The sequence below is a fragment of the Vicia villosa genome, linkage group LG2, assembly GCF_029867415.1.
Source record: "Vicia villosa cultivar HV-30 ecotype Madison, WI linkage group LG2, Vvil1.0, whole genome shotgun sequence".
Taxonomy (NCBI): Eukaryota; Viridiplantae; Streptophyta; class Magnoliopsida; order Fabales; family Fabaceae; genus Vicia; species Vicia villosa.
The window spans coordinates 179,931,248-179,949,108 of NC_081181.1; the positions used below are offsets into that span (position 1 = coordinate 179,931,248).

General features: G+C 36.9%; 1 protein-coding gene and 1 pseudogene across 1 annotated transcript; both read right to left on the bottom strand.

Moving 5' to 3' along the window:
- Positions 1–1,359: 1,359 nt before the first annotated feature.
- On the bottom strand, positions 1,360–13,623 carry LOC131650769 (uncharacterized; annotated as a pseudogene).
- Positions 13,624–14,852: 1,229 nt separating this feature from the next.
- Positions 14,853–17,846, bottom strand: LOC131650770 (uncharacterized). Its single transcript, XM_058920475.1, has 12 exons — positions 17,709–17,846; positions 16,960–17,227; positions 16,788–16,878; positions 16,576–16,700; positions 16,383–16,473; positions 16,142–16,301; positions 15,896–16,053; positions 15,699–15,819; positions 15,437–15,607; positions 15,306–15,344; positions 15,156–15,209; positions 14,853–15,017 (listed from the first exon to the last, which is right to left on the bottom strand). Exons 1-12 carry the CDS (start codon positions 17,844–17,846, stop codon positions 14,853–14,855), a joined length of 1,581 nt encoding a protein of 526 aa, XP_058776458.1.
- Positions 17,847–17,861: the final 15 nt, after the last annotated feature.

A 17,861-nucleotide genomic window follows, 5' to 3' on the forward strand; every position in this document is an offset into this window, starting at 1 on the left:
AGCTGGGAAAGATGAACGGCTTGGTGATGTTAAGGGAAAAAACATTGGTTTGGGTGAAACATGTGATGAGCGGGTGCAAGATGTTGAGAAGGGGAAGCTGCATGCAACTAATGTTAACAAAGGCAAATTGTCAGTGAAGGATGGGGAATCTCAGATCCACGTTTCTTCAGATAGTGAAAGGTACTGTGTTATGTTGTGTTTAAAAGATTTCCAAGCTGATATTTTTTGGATTTTATAAAATTAATGGTTGAGAATGTGTCTGATGTGTTAAAGTGGAATTTCAGTTCAGATGATGATTCAATTGAAGAAGAAATTTGTACGAGGGCAAGGTCTTTTGTATGGAAGAAGAAAATTAAATCTGGAAGGAGTGTTAGAAAGAATCTTCTTGTAAGTAAAAGAAATGTGGAAGTATTAATTTGTTATATCTACCTATGTTTTAATAATTATTTTATGTGCAGCAACTTCCTCAGATGGTTGTACGTAGTTGCAAATTGATTGAAAGGCCCATTAAGTTGGTCGATGCAAAAACAGGAGAGAGCTATGAGTGTGAGATCCATGTTGCTGAGAGAAAATACTGTGTTGAAAAGTATATAGGACATGGTTGGTATGAGTTTGCCCGGGACAAACAACTGAAAAGGGGTGATAGGTTGTCCTTTAAGCTGCGCGATCCTCCAGCTACAAGATTGGTTGTGACCTTGTTGAATCGCTAAATCCAGGCTGAAGATATTAAGAAGTTAGAAGTGTGTTGATTAGGGTGTAAGATATTTAGTATGAACACATATTTTGTGGCGGTTAAAAATGTTTATGCAGTGTTTTTGTAATAGTGATCACTGTTATATTTTGGAACAATGGTAGTTATTGTTAGTGTTATATTAAGTTGTTTGGATGGCAAGGGAAATTATGTAAAAGTCTGGTAATTTGTATTGATGCAGCAATCTATATTAAAAAAAGGTTGTTATTAATCTTATTGAAAGGTATCTCATCAGTGTTATATAGTAATCTTTGTATTGACAAACTGTTTAATTGGCATAATAGCCATAGCTAATCTGTGTAATTAACTCCAAAAATTTTGTTATGAAAACTTATATTAAAGATGAAAAGATATATCAAACATGAAAACATATATCAAATTAAAGATACTTCTAAAACTCTCATAACAGCGGTTAGAATTTAATTACAACATTGCAGTACTGAATTTGAAGTTGAATTGCAGGTAAGATGATAGATCAATATTCTGCAACATTCAAAGCCTGAAACAGAATGCAGAAGAAGAATTATAAATTTTAGATATGAAGCAACCAATTATATTGAATTAAATAGTGCAGAGAACATCAGAGAGCTAATAGATGTATTTACCAATTAAATGTTTGGAAAGACTTCTTTGTAGACAACATTTGTTGTTGTAGACTTTGGTTTCTTATCATGATCATGTACCAAAATTTTGATCCCTTTTTTGGTTGTTACCCTGGAAATGGCCACATAAAGTTGGCCATGACTAAAAATATCTTTTGGTATATAAAGTCCCACCCAATCTAGAGATTGACCTTGTGATTTGTTGATGGTCATTGCATAGGAAACAATGATTGGGAATTGTCTTCTATTCAATTTGAAAGGCCAAGGTGACTGCGATGGAGACATATCCATCCTTGGTATATAAGTAAGTTTTCCATGGCCTTTACCACTCATAATTTCTGCTTCTAAAACATGGTTTGCCATTTTCGTCACTATCAATCTAGTCCCATTACACAAACCCTCTGATTGATCAATATTTCTCATAAGCATTATCGGGGTTCCAACCTTTAATGTTATGATATGACTGGGCAATCCCGATGTTCGTAGGGAACTCAAAAACTCAGGTGTCAGAACTCCCATAATGTTGTTATCATGAATTTCTGAACGATCAACAGAATTAGAACTGTAATAATCTTTGGATTCCCCTATAGATAAATTAGAACATATATATATATATTATTACAGTCACTTGAAAAGTAAAAATGAAGTATTTAAGGGTTAAAATAATACCTGGCATCATGTTTAGAACATGATTATTAATTTGTTCAACAACTTCAATTGTTGATGCTAATATAGCCCGACTTTTCAAGTAATCGAAAGATCTAAAGTTATCCAAAAAAGCAGGGTAGGTACTGTCAACAATTGCAACAATAGGATCATCAAACTGTTCTATTAACATATCACGTGGAATGTCAATTTCAGCATGACCATCGTTAGGCTCACAAAGTCGCCCTTCACCCAATTTCAATAGCCATTTTGAAAACTGATCAATTTCTTTTGTTTCCTCATCAGTCCGACCACCCTTCAAACGCATATTTTTGGTTAAAGTCGAAACCTGACATGAGTGCCATATATAAGACGCATTTATAGTAGCGTGAACAATATCGGATCTACTACCCCTAGGAATAACAGGCAAGATTTGTCTAAAATCTCCACCAAATACTACTACCTTTCCACCAAAAATAACCTCAGAGTTGCTATCAGTACTCATAACATCCTTTAATGTCTTGTCAAGTGCTTCAAACAGTATTTGCTTGCCATAGGGGCCTCATCCCAAATGATCAAATTAGTTTCTCGAAGTAACTGTCCGTATTCATCATTATATTCAATATTGCAGGTAGAGTTTTCCAATGTGGGCACAGGCAATTTGAATTTAGAATGAGCAGTTCTGCCTCCAGGTAATAATAATGATGCTATTCCACTCGAAGCTACTGTTAAAACAATTCGATGTTTACACCGCAGAGCAGTTGCGAGTGTCTTCCACATGTAAGTTTTTCCAGTGCCTCCGTATCCATGTAAGAAAAATACCCCCCCTTTTTGATTTTTAACAGCCAACATTATCTTGTCAAATATTGCCCTTTGTTCATCTTGAAGAATATGAAATTGAATTAGGACGCAATTGGTGTATCGTTATTTCACTATATAATTTATTATTGACTGATAAAGTACGTTACCTGTCAGAGTAGTGAAAAGATCATGGTATTGTGATCTCATAAGATCGATGTCATAATTTCTCTCTTCATAGATCAATCGGTTTCCCAGTTGTTGCAGCACATAATCATCTGGATATGGTATAGACTTGAAATCTTTAAGACTCCTGCGATTTGCTTGCAGCAAGATTTCGATTTCAATTAACGTCAACATCTTTGTTTGTTCCTCAGTCAGCACCAAAGCTGTATACGATAAAAATTGATTAACTTTCTGCATTCAAATTGTATTGAAAATAGTAGGAATATATAAATTTTGATCTACCTTTGTTATTTGCCAAAGTCCTTTGGGAGTGCAAGATACCATCTGAAAGCAGAATCCATGTTTTCTTCCATACATTTGCTGGTCTGTTGACAGTCCCAGAAAGTAGCATAACAACAAATAATTTGCGCAAGAAATTTCCGGATCCCCAGTGGCTGGCCTCTTTAATAGCACCTATATATTCTCTATCATCTTCCAGGAAACCCATTGCGAAGCATGCGTCCCTAAATGAGTCGTATTGTCTGTCTCCGACCTTACGAATATCTTTATAAGTTTTTGGTCCTTTCACCACTGTTAGCATCATCCTTAGATAATAGAGTTCCCCAGTTGTTGGTGGAACCCAAATGAGCCTTCCAATTGTAAAACCTTTTTTCCTTGGTTTCCATGAGCGCGTTTTCTTGACATATACAAACTTAGAAACAAACTGCCCATATGTCAATTGTTGTGCTTCCTCATACCGATCATTTGCGAGTAACCACGAAGTAAACATAGATTCAGTTATACTTGCTTTTTCTAAAACATTTTCCATCCTTTCAAAATCAGTATAGTACAATGGCTTCTCACCGATAAGATGATAGAACATACGTTCAACAGCCGGTTTCCTTCCATGAATCTTGTAAGAAAATAGCCGCCAACATGCTTCAGCTGGTGATACGTATCTACAATCAAGGTATTCTTTAATCTCATCAATTACCTTATCAGCATTACTGCATGATGCTCTTGATCGCGAAACAGATGCAGTGATTCGGTCGTAACCCTTGTGAATGTATTTGAAGAGGTATTTGATTGAGGTGCTTTGGTTACACCAATCCATGTTGATGTGAGCATCATATTTAAGAAGTAACCTGGTATTATAGGGAACCACAGATCTGTTGTCCAAGGTAATACCGTTTTTAGTAACAGTAAAAGTTTGTGAACTTCTCTTGTAAACCGGGTAACCATCATGATCAACAATGGTAGTTTCATTGAACTTTTTAGGGAAAAACTTTGAACATCTACCATTTTTCATGCAGGGACATTTCGGTCGAGCAAGACCACATGGACCATGCATCATCTGTGTCTTAACTAACTGATACAGCCTAGGATGCAGTTGGGGATCCGGTATCTCAGCTGAAATTATTTTGTCAATATTGTGAATACAAGATTACAACTCTAAGTACAAGATTACAACTCTAAGATGTTTTTGATTTATGGCAAACTCAAATGAGCATCCAAACAACAAGGAGGAATCGGAAAAGCAAAGCATTTAATCACTCATGAAAGCACAGGATGATCTACTATGCATAAAGGTCGACTCAACACAAGCTAAACAAGAAAAATGCAGAAAATCAGCAGTTAGGTCGACCTACTGTCAACCCAGGTCGACCTAAAATGAAGAAAAAGCCATATACTGCTGCTAGGTCGACTCACAGACCATTTAGGTCGACGTAAAATGAAGAAATCTGCATATCAGTCTGCTAGGTCGACCTACATAACAACTAGGTCGACCTAATCTGTGAAAATGTCCCCAGAACGCATCAGAAGAGGATTCTGGTCGACCTACCCCTTCAACAGGTCGACCTAACTGGGAGCAAAATTCTGCAAGCTCTGCTAGGTCGACCTAAGCACTACAAGAGGTCGACCTAACTGATCAAGAATGCCAAAAATTCTGTTTCTCTCATCTCCAACTGTTATGCAATCATATATATTGTGCAAGGCTTAATTATTCAATGCAACACCAACGACTGAAAGATACACAAACGCTTCTCATCTTCGTTCTTCATCATCTCCAACACAATTACACATAATCATTCTTGCGTTGCGGGTTAGTGATGAGTTCGATAACGTCCATGGAACGGAATTGAAGATTCCTAGTGGGTGAAGGTTTGTGGGGTTTGTTGGTGAATAAAATCTGCGGGTTTTGTCCTCCACGACGGGTGGTTCTTGGGGGTTTTTATCAAGAGGCGTTCATTGAGGATTCGGCTGAGTGTAACGATTGAGGAACGGGGAGTTCAAGGAATCAAGACACTGCAGAAGGGAATCGAAGTGAAGCTCTTGGATAACCTTGATCTTGCTCAAGATTAAGGGGGAAGAAGATTCAAAGGATCGACATAATTGGTTTATCGTTTATCGCTTTGTTATCTTCTTTGTATATACTACTTTCAACATTAATGAAAGATTACCCAATTTCAATTTGGAATTGGGGGCAGACGTAGTCGTAGCGAGGACGATCGACGAACTGCCTAAACAAATATCGTGTTCTTGTCGCTTTTACTTTTTCATTTACATTCTGTTCATATTTGGTTATAATAGCAAATTGATCAACGATTCGAGTGTTAAGATTGTGAGCTAAGAACGTTCATAAACATCACAATCCATCACACATTGAATTACCTTCAATTTGATCATTATCACCAAGTGTTTGTATATTTGTTTCTATCACTCTTACTGCATTGCAAACATTGTCCATCATACAAAAAGTTAATCTGATTTTCAATAAGAGAAACGCTTTGATTCTGCAACATATACTCTTATCATTCAATTCAAGTCCTTGACTGGTTTTTTAAACACATATATAATCGTTTCGATAGCGGTTCGGAATAGACGCGAGTCGATTCAGAATCACTTCCGCTGAAAAGTCGTTTAAATCCGTAAAACTGTGAACGATCTATTCACCCCCCCCTCTAGATCCTAAGGCCAGCGTCTAACAAGTGGCATCAAGAGCTCTGGTTTATTCCGTGCTACGTGAAACACTTATTGGAAAGATGGCTTCCGGACCTAAAGGGGCTCATAATAGAGCTCCAGTTTTCAACGGCGAAAACTACGGCTATTGGAAGGATTGTATGTGTGTCCATATCAATGCAATTGATAGGAACATCTGGACAGCTATTGTCAATGGTCCATTTCAGATCACTATGACAAATGCAGCTGGTGCAGTTGTTCCAAAACCAGAAGATACTTGGAATGCTGAAGATGAAAAGAGATATGCATACGATTGGAAAGCGAGAAACATTCTAATCTCAGCTCTAGGAGTTGATGAATACTATCGCGTTTCCCATTGTAGATCAGCTAAAGCTATGTGGGACACATTGCAAGTTGCCCACGAGGGAACGGATGATGTCAAACTAGCTAGGATCAATACGCTAACTCAAGAGTTCGAACTTTTCCACATGGAAGATGGTGAAACCATCGAAAGCATGCAGAAAAGATTCGTTCACCTGAAAAATCGATTAAATTCTCTTGATAGACCTGTTTCCAATGCAGTTGCTACTAACAAAATCTTAAGGTGTTTGAACAGGGAATGGCAACCCAAAGTTACAGCAATTAAGGAAGCAAATGATCTCAACACTTTAGACATTACCACTCTTTTTGGTAAACTAGAGGAACATGAACAGCATCTTAAATGCCTTGACATGCATGAGAAGAGGACAAAGAAAGAAAAGAACATGGAGAAAGAGGTAGAGAAGAAGTCAATAGCTCTAAAAGCTTCGAGCTCCAAGACCTCAAAACGAGAGCCAAAGGATAGTGACACAAGTGATGACGAAGACTCCGATGATGAGGAAATGGGACTGTTTGTGCGAAGATACAACAAATATCTAAAGAAAAATGGAGCAAAACATTCCGACAAAGGCTTGATCAACTATAGAAAGCAATCAAACATGTTCAAACAAGATGACGACAACAAAGGAAAGATCAAAGGTCTTTGCTTCAATTGTGGGAAAGCCGGTCACTACAAACCGGATTGTCCATACCTTAAGAAAGAAAAGGAGAAGAACCAAAGCAAAGGTCATAACAAATCTAAAAGAGCTTACATAGCATGGGAAAGTGATTCATCTAGTGAAAGCTCATCAAGCGATGAAGAAGAATCAGCAAACCTGTGTTTCATGGCTCATCAAAACAAGAAAAAGAAAGCTGAAAAGTGTCTTGACGTTGCCGAAAGGTTGTGGTTCCTTGATAGCGGATGTTCAAGACACATGACTGGAGACCTATCTCTTTTCGTTGATTTTCAAGCAAAGAAAAAGGGGTATGTCACCTATGGAGATAACAATCGGGGAGCCATACTTGGTAAAGGAAGTGTAGGTCCTTCATTTAATGGTGCAGGTCCATCCACTGAAGACATTGTCAAGGATAAAGAAGATGAGGATGAAAGTATTGTAAAGAAAGATGCTGAGAGAGAGAAAGATGAGTCTCACAATGAAAATGAGAAAGAAAGCATCTCAAACAATGAAGAACTTCCCAAGGCCTGGACAAACGTGAAAGACCATCCAATTGACAATATAATAGGAGACATCTCAAGGGGCGTTACAACACGCTCAAAGATAAGTAACTTCTGTCATCATTTTGCTTTTGTTTCACAAGTTGAGCCGAAAAACGCTAAGGATGCATTACTTGATGAGCATTGGCTAATGGCCATGCAAGAAGAATTAAACCAATTTAAACGGACTGATGTTTGGGACTTAGTCCCTCATCCGGGAGATCATCAAGTAATAGGCACTAGATGGGTTTTTCGTAACAAACTTGATGAAAACGGTGTTATTACTAGAAACAAAGCTAGATTAGTTGCCCAAGGTTATAATCAAGAGGAAGGTATTGATTATGAAGAGACATACGCTCCTGTAGCACGTCTCGAAGCTATTCGCCTCTTACTTGCTTATGCTTGTTCTAAAGACTTCAAACTATTCCAAATGGATGTTAAGAGTGCCTTTCTAAATGGCTATATAAATGAAGAAGTCTATGTTGCTCAGCCACCCGGCTTTGAGAATTACATGTATCCAACTCATGTCTATAAGCTGAAACGTGCTCTATACGGTCTTAAACAAGCCCCTCGGGCTTGGTACGAACGTTTGAGCAAATTTCTCCTTAGTCAAGGGTACTCTAGAGGTAAAGTTGATACTACTCTCTTTATTAAAAGAAAAGATAAAGATATTCTCTTAGTCCAAATTTATGTAGATGACATTATATTTGGGTCGACTAATGCAAAACTTGTCAAAGATTTTTCTAAGCTTATGCAGAGTGAATTTGAGATGAGTCTCATGGGTGAGCTAAATTTCTTCCTTGGCCTACAAATCAAGCAACTCAGTCATGGAACGTTTGTGAATCAAACTAAATACTGTACAGAGCTGCTCAAAAGATTTGGAATGAGTGAAGCAAAAGAAATTGACACACCTATGGCAACAAATACTAATCTAGACAAAGATGAGAAAGGTAAAGAGGTTGACGTAAAATTATACCGAGGTATGATAGGTTCACTATTGTATCTTACTGCCTCAAGACCAGACATCATGTTTAGTGTGTGTATGTGTGCAAGATATCAATCTTGTCCAAAAGAATCTCACTTGAAAGCCGTCAAAAGAATTCTGCGATACTTACGTGGAACTACTACATATGGCCTATGGTATCCAAAGGGAAATGAGTGTCATTTGGTAGGATTCTCTGATTCAGATTTTGCTGGCTGCAAATCCGATAGAAAAAGCACAAGTGGAACGTGTCATCTATTCTCAAATTCATTGATAAGTTGGCATAGCAAGAAACAAGTATCGGTTGCATTATCTACTGCTGAGGCAGAATATGTAGCTGCTGGAAGCTGCTGTGCACAAATATTATGGCTCAAGCAACAACTTCTTGACTTTGGTATTAAGCTTGATCGCATACCTATCATGTGCGACAACACAAGCGCCATAAACTTGAGTAAAAATCCTGTCTTACACTCTCGTACCAAACATATTGAAATAAGACATCACTTTCTACGAGATCATGTAGAGAAAGGAGACGTTACTTTTGAACATGTAGAAAGCAAGAAGCAACTAGCTGACATCTTCACCAAACCTCTAGCAACGGAGCAATACTTCAACATTCATAGGGAATTAGGGATACTCGATATCTCTAATTTGGGCTAATTACGTTTGTTCTCTCTTAATATTATTCCTTTACTTTATATATATATATATATGTTCTCTCTTGCTAACATTTTTCTTAGCGTAAAGGTAGTTCATCATCTAGCCAGGCGTCATTCCACAGTGATTAAAGGCTGCCATTAAAGTTGAGAAAGCGGTAACGTTATTGTTGTTCACTTCCAAAAATATTATTGATACTATAATATGCTATCAATCAACATGCTTATAGTGACTTCATACATATATCGCTCTTGCTCATTTGACTCTCATGCTATAACTGACTACCTTTTATGAATGCTAGCATTTTATCTATGGTTCTCCTGTTACTCTCCTATTCTCTTGTTTTCTCTTTTTGATGTTGACAAAGGGGGAGAAAGATGCTGAGTGCTGAGTGTACGGGGGAGCTTTGTGGAGAGATTGCTTGGTTGAGAAATAGATGCTGGATGTACGGGGGAGCCTTGTTGAGTCTGTGTCACTTACTACCAAAGCTTTTGACTATTGGTTTGCCATCATCAAAAAGGGGGAGTATGTGAATACAAGATTACAACTCTAAGATGTTTTTGATTTATGGCAAACTCAAATGAGCATCCAAACAACAAGGAGGAATCGGAAAAGCAAAGCATTTAATCACTCATGAAAGCACAGGATGATCTACTATGCATAAAGGTCGACTCAACACAAGCTAAACAAGAAAAATGCAGAAAATCAGCAGTTAGGTCGACCTACTGTCAACCCAGGTCGACCTAAAATGAAGAAAAAGCCATATACTGCTGCTAGGTCGACTCACAGACCATTTAGGTCGACGTAAAATGAAGAAATCTGCATATCAGTCTGCTAGGTCGACCTACATAACAACTAGGTCGACCTAATCTGTGAAAATGTCCCCAGAACGCATCAGAAGAGGATTCTGGTCGACCTACCCCTTCAACAGGTCGACCTAACTGGGAGCAAAATTCTGCAAGCTCTGCTAGGTCGACCTAAGCACTACAAGAGGTCGACCTAACTGATCAAGAATGCCAAAAATTCTGTTTCTCTCATCTCCAACTGTTATGCAATCATATATATTGTGCAAGGCTTAATTATTCAATGCAACACCAACGACTGAAAGATACACAAACGCTTCTCATCTTCGTTCTTCATCATCTCCAACACAATTACACATAATCATTCTTGCGTTGCGGGTTAGTGATGAGTTCGATAACGTCCATGGAACGGAATTGAAGATTCCTAGTGGGTGAAGGTTTGTGGGGTTTGTTGGTGAATAAAATCTGCGGGTTTTGTCCTCCACGACGGGTGGTTCTTGGGGGTTTTTATCAAGAGGCGTTCATTGAGGATTCGGCTGAGTGTAACGATTGAGGAACGGGGAGTTCAAGGAATCAAGACACTGCAGAAGGGAATCGAAGTGAAGCTCTTGGATAACCTTGATCTTGCTCAAGATTAAGGGGGAAGAAGATTCAAAGGATCGACATAATTGGTTTATCGTTTATCGCTTTGTTATCTTCTTTGTATATACTACTTTCAACATTAATGAAAGATTACCCAATTTCAATTTGGAATTGGGGGCAGACGTAGTCGTAGCGAGGACGATCGACGAACTGCCTAAACAAATATCGTGTTCTTGTCGCTTTTACTTTTTCATTTACATTCTGTTCATATTTGGTTATAATAGCAAATTGATCAACGATTCGAGTGTTAAGATTGTGAGCTAAGAACGTTCATAAACATCACAATCCATCACACATTGAATTACCTTCAATTTGATCATTATCACCAAGTGTTTGTATATTTGTTTCTATCACTCTTACTGCATTGCAAACATTGTCCATCATACAAAAAGTTAATCTGATTTTCAATAAGAGAAACGCTTTGATTCTGCAACATATACTCTTATCATTCAATTCAAGTCCTTGACTGGTTTTTTAAACACATATATAATCGTTTCGATAGCGGTTCGGAATAGACGCGAGTCGATTCAGAATCACTTCCGCTGAAAAGTCGTTTAAATCCGTAAAACTGTGAACGATCTATTCACCCCCCCCCCTCTAGATCCTAAGGCCAGCGTCTAACAAATATCAGGTGGGGTAGGGTACTTGCTTTGTGGATGTAAAAAAATGAGAATATGAGCATGTGGCAATCCTCTTTTTTGGAATTCTATAGTGTAGATGTCTGCAAACAAAGGTAATAATTTAATATGAGTCCATAAATAATAGTTATGAAATGGATTTAAAACAAATATAATAACTGCAAATCTTACATGCCAGCACTTTTCCAAGAACATGTCGCTTGGTTATGTCAACCATCAGTTCGTCAAACTTCATTTTGAAGACCTTTGAAACTATGTCCGGACGATCTGCTGGGTTTAAATTCCTTTTGGATAGGTGACGTGTAATCTCAGGCCATTTAGGATTGCAGGTAAATGTTATAAATAAATCAGGGAAACCAATTGCACTGGAAATAGCCATTCCATCAAAATACAATTGATCCATATATCTCTTGCTACCTACAAATGAGGATGGTAAGACAACTCTTCTGCCACTTTTAGAATGCGCCTGCTGCTGACTGCTTTCACATTGTTCATTAATTCTTGTATATTTCCCAACTCTTAGCTTGGATTGATTTTTTCTCAACCAGTTAAGTCGTTCTGATTCCATCATTGTATATCCATCCACTAAAAACTGTTGAAATAGTCTCCTTGAGTGCAGAAGTGTCCTCGCCTCATTTTTGCGTTCTTGCAATCGGAAACATAGCCAATCTTTGATAGTTTGACGATTTTGCTTGGTAACCTGCTTTTCATGTTTAAACTTATGTAGTATATCATCTCTGTATCCATCTTCTCCGTATGGAAATATCATCGGATATTGATACGATAGATAAGCTGAATGAAACTCATCTATCCGTTGGAGATGACCATCACGATGTTGAACAATGATGTCTCTCTTAGATGCAGTGTCCACGTCACCAACGATAAGAGCAGCAACTTCCGACACAGTTGGATGGTTATAGACACGACCGTCGGAAGATCTTTCCGAAATAAGTTTCAGTTTAAGATCTTGAAAACCTGTTTGTTTCATCATGTCCCTTGCCATTCTAAAAGCTTTGGCATGAGGATTATATTCATCTAACATCAACTTTAACTTAGTTACAATAGACCTGTCGACATTTTTGATGTCCCTGTCATGATAAATATGCCATGTTAATCTATAAAAAAAGTGTGCAATGTAAAGAAAAATAATGAGTTAGGTGAAAACAAAACTTGAAACATTTGATTCTGTTGTTAACTTCATTGTCCGTATCAAAAATATATAGTTGAGCATATTTTGGTATTTGTCCTTGTTCAGGAAGTAAACTTCCGATTCTGTGGCATGTTTGTCCGTGCAGTCGTAATGTTGGAGGACCTCCGCCTTCGTTGATGGAAGTGTCAAACTTCATTCCAGGGGATGTAAACGAAAACATTGCATTGTAGGTTCGTATGTTGTTTTGGAAATTATTTGCATCTTTCAAATTGGGATCGAACAGAAGAGTGTTGAGAAGTGGTGGTGGTGTTACCAATAATGGTGCAACAATTTTTCCTCCCTTACAACATAAACTGAACTTTGGTATAGTTGTATGTATTGACTTCCCTTTACGCTCCTGATACCACATATAGGCACCACAGTGTGTGCACTCCCATACAGGATCTCCAATATCAGAGTATACTATATTTGGGGAAAAGGAAAAATTGTTAAAAATAGCAATCCACAAAAAAAGTAACATGAAGAATATAAAGATATGTGGCTGTTAAAAAAAATTGACCTTCATCATGGGAATTCAGTATAAGAAATTCAGTTTGATCTTCATCTGAATCCGAATTGGGCTCCATAGCGTTGTCCGAATCAGTTTGGCTGCAGGTATCATCATTTGAGTAATCAGCAGAACCCAAATTTGTATAAAAAGCAGAATGTGGGCTCTGGGACAAAATAGTTTGGGGTGTTGTATGAAGGTTGGAAGGTGCATTAACAATTGGTTTATGAGGAAGAATGGTTTGATTGAAGCTGTTAATAAGATTTTGTCTAAGTGGAAGAGTAAAGCAGGGTGTCTTAAGAGTGTTATTTCTTTTCAGAGGACGACTTGAAGAAGCTGGGTGAGACGATTTTGATGTAGTTGTGGGAAAAGGTGTATATTCCATGGAAGGCGTAGTTGGAATGGGAGTAGTTGTTGGGTTTTTGCTGAAATAAGGGTAAACATTTTCCTTATTGGCAAGGTGAATAGGAAGGATGTTTGTCATTCGATGGTTAGTTGAAATAGGACATTGGTGTTGGGTTGATGTAGGAGGTGTATTGACAGTATTTTCAAATGTCACAGAAGTTGGAATGGGTGTGAGATGCTGATGAGGGGATTGAGAGGAATTAACATTGGTGGAGTTGTTTTTCTTTGTGATCAAGCTGAGTCTTCTTCTCTTTCTAGCCAGGAAAGCCGGGCTTTGTTCCTTGGAAAAATGTGGAGGTTCCATTTATGCCAAGATTCTTAGTGGTTGATGGTAAAATGTGGAAAAGAGGTTGTTAGAAGATGGAAAAAAAAGATGATGATGAAAAATAAGGTTGAAAGAAATGCCTTGTAATGATACACGGTTAAATCCATGTTAATATATCAAAAGGAGGCAATGGTGACAATGCAAGCTATTCAAATATTTTGTGTCATTGTGAAGGGAAAAAATGCAGAAGTTGTTTGTGTTATTCTGGTGTGAAATAGTGTATGCATACATAGTGGTGGTGATGTTGGAATGAACAACATGAAGAAGGTAACAGTGTTGGCGGTTGTTTGCAAAAATAGAATATGAAATTTAAACTTTTGAAAGCATAGTAAATTGTTTAGTGGGGCACAGAGGCGGGAATTGAAAATGTATGTGAAAAGTTTTGATTTAAAAAGCATATTTGTTAAACAAAAAGTCTGATACTTTGAAATTTGGAAAATTCGAATAAAGTGGGGCCATGTTATACTTTTTGTGTGTTGCTAGATACTCAAGTTTGCTGCATTGGGAATAGAAAGAGTACATTAAGCAGATCCCATGATGTGCTTTGGTAAAGAGAAAATAGATTTTGCTCAAAAGGACAATTTCGGGAGTGGGGTCCGAAAAAACCAGCCTGTAGATTTCCATCAATTGACGTGAAGAGTGAGAGAAGTAAATGGATCATTTAATGCTTTAGGGATCAGGCATCATTGACGTTACTGTAGGGACCCTTTGAAAAGTTTGTATATCAAAGTATCATTAAATATTAATAGAATATATATGATTATTTAATAATCAGAAAAGTTAATAAAGTCACCAAAGTTTTGAATCACCAAATTAACTGAAAGCTGATCTTGTGCTTTACTAAAATTTGGGTCGTTGACAAACTGAGTGGGGTCGTTGGCAATATAGCTTATTTTATACATCAGCCATTTAAAGTCATAGAATTTGTAAAAAAAAATTGATCTAATAAGAAACATAGATGGTAATATGGATTGGGAAAATAATTATAATTTCTTGATTAAATAAGCTGGAAAATATAAAGAGCATGAAGAATTAGTTATAAAGAAGAGGAATTACTTAAACCAAAATAAGCATTAATTATAATATTATACAACCATTGCTGCCCTTGAAAAGTAGTGATGTTTTAGGTGGAGAGTAAAATTCTAATAACTGTTGACTTAGGCAGATTACAAAAAGATAGTTTTCACTTGATATTAATGGAAAGCATGCTAATTCTCCAGTTTGATATGCTTTTTCATCTTTGTGGAAGACTGTTGTAATTCAGACATCTGAGATAAAGGAGTAATGTCATGTGATTCATGTGGAGCAATCCATTTAGCACCTGAAGTTGGTGTAACAGGGTCCGGCAATGCATCAGATGTAATATCGGGTTCCTGATAAGAAGAACAACTGAACCATTAACATATAGCAGGAGTAGAACTGATTGGTATAATACAAAAATATCAGCGGTATAGCAGGAGTGGAAGTCACTGGTATTAGGTAGATAATACGAAATTGGAAATGGGTATTACCGGAATGATGTCCCAATCATCCAAATGTGAAACCTCAGCAACACTCTCATTGTTCTTAGCCAATATAAAAGAAAAACAGTGATTTATTAAGGAAAGAAGGATAAACCATAAACAGAAATGGGAATAATAAAAATAAGTGGTTGAACATACCTGTGTTACATTAGGAGTTAGCATGTTCTGGGAATTAGGCTAATAAAAAAGGTAGAAACGTTAATGCCTGAATTTAAAACGTATATATATGACTATATGTATAATAATGTAGTCCACCAAAAAACACGTACCAATTCCTGTCCAAATGAACGCAGTATATCCTTTTTTACAATGTCATCTTCAAATATAGACATAACAGACGCATTTTCCCAATCAGGTTGCCATTTGACCTTGAAAACCATGGTCATTCCAACTAAAGCATCAAGCGCTACTGGGAACTCAAGAGGGTCGGTAATACCAGCCTTTTATAAGAATGAAAGATGTGAGTCAATGGGTTTACAGATAATCGAAGACCATGACGTTAAAGCTCAAGATAAAGTAGCAGGATGAGACCTCAAGTAAATTAGTGCGCATCTGAGCAGCAGTGACCTTCAAAAGTTGAAAAGCTTCACGGTCCCATATTACAAATGATGCTTTTGTTCCAGCATTAAAAACTTCAATTAAAATTTTATACCTGTAATACATTGAGGTGATGAGGATGCAATTATGTTGTGCACATAGAAATGTCATGGAATAGGTTGATATGTTACCTATAAATGGCTGTTTCTGTTTTGTGGCGAAGAGTACATTCATAGGGTGGTTCATTCCCTTTAGCAACCCTAGGACACTGATGACATGCTTGGTAATACCATCCACCTTGAGCAGCCTTGAGTTTGGTTATTGTCGCAACGGTAACACATTGAGCTTCCTGACAATGAAACAATAGCCTTCTTTCATTAGGGTAGAGAAATAATAGTTGTAAAAGGAATAATATTGAGATGAAAAGAAGTTAATACCTCCTTGAGTTTTACAATTTCAACCAAAGGCCGTACGGTTGCTTTATACATTAGTTTATCATAAAGAGTGTGTTGAGAAGAAGTTGAGTATTGAGACAGTGTCTGGGACTGCAGGCTCAAAGCCTGACTTGAAGATTCAGCCTCACTGATTTTTGGTAGGCTATAAATAAAATTAAAACAAATGAACAACACAGTAGAATTAAAGTCAATCATAGAGGATATCTGGTGGAAAAACTGATACCTTTCAATAAATTCTTTAATCTGAGGAAAGTCATCATTGAGAATCAACTTTGTAACATTGAAGGTGTTAGAAACACATAATGGATACTTTCCTAAAAATGAAAAGGCAGATGAGAGTTATTATTATTATTGTATGGCAAACCTTTAAATAAACAATAAGTTCAATATGTTATGCATCTATATTAATCAGATACCTTCTTCCTTGACTTTTGCATATTGCAAAACAATAATGAGGGGAGTTGTGTCCTTTCTATTTTTACTGAATTCATGGAACTGCACTGCATATCCTTCCCACAAAGTGCAATTCAAAACATTGCCCCTAAAGAAAATTCAATAACAGAAGAATCTTAGTATGACAAATAACAACAAAAACTGTTAAAAAAGAGTTGCATAATTAAAGACATACGACAAATCCTTCAAAGATAGATTGATCTGTTGTTTCTTGCCCCCCTGTTGTAGTTGGGTGTAGCCAATTTCTGTGACCATTCCAATGACATCTGAGAAAAAAGAAACAAAACATAATAGAATAGAGAAACATGTTGTGCACATAAAATAAGGCTCAGTTAATATTTTCATACCTATTAGAACATCCTTTTTCCAATTCCCAGACATAATATCAGTGAAAGAAGTGAATTTAAGTGGCTTTGCAGGAATTTGATGTTTATTCTTGTCGGTAACAGATGTACCACCAGTAAATGTCAACATAAATTTGTGATCTGAAGGCTTGAAAAGCATATCATTAAGAGAGACTTGGAAGTTTGAGATTGTATAAGTGTTGCCAACGGTTAAAAGTGAATCATAAGCCTGTTTAAAAGGATGTGGAACGTTGACATGGATGTCACAACCCTGTATAATAGACGAAAAAGCAGAGTTTCAGAGAGGAAAGGGAATATGGAAAAGGTAACAACATATGAACAAACTATTAATAGAGGAAACATGTTAGTTGTAAAAGTTTAAAAGATCAACCACATTAACCAAGTTTATAGTATCTAATCAGTGGTGGTAAAATCAGGTTTCCATTAAAACAGAAGTTAATTTTAAGAAAAGGTAAAACAACCACTACATTTGTATTTTAAACCAGATTTCACACAAAATGCAGGAAAAAAGTAACAAGATAAAGAAAAGAAGATAATTTGACAACCAGGTTGAAGCGCGTAGATCTTCATGTTTTGTTATGTTTTATTGAAAGCAAAGTTTCATTAAACCGTCAGTTTCATTAAGCCAAAGCTTTAGATTTAGAAAACCATTAAGAATAAAAAAATGAAGGATTCATGACAAAAACGCCAAACATAAGTAGTAACAAAAAATGGCAGATAGAAGAGCTTACATCTTTATCAACGACAACCAACTCAAAATGTTCCTTGTTCTTATTGAGAACGGTCCATTTGTGATGTATAAGAACAGCAACTTTCCAAAGCTCCTTCGTATCGTTAATGTTCTTCACCAACTCAAAGGGTCTAGCCATTTAGAATCCGGAAAA

Coding starts and splice junctions, on each gene's coding strand:
- LOC131650770 (XM_058920475.1), bottom strand. CDS start 17,846: ATGGCTAGACCCTTTGAGTTGGTGAAGAACATTAACGATACGAAGGAG. Junction 16,879..16,959: donor GAAAAAGGATGTTCTAATAG/GTATGAAAATAT, acceptor CTTTTTTCTCAG/ATGTCATTGGAATGGTCACA. Junction 16,302..16,382: donor ATTAAAGAATTTATTGAAAG/GTATCAGTTTTT, acceptor TTTTATTTATAG/CCTACCAAAAATCAGTGAGG.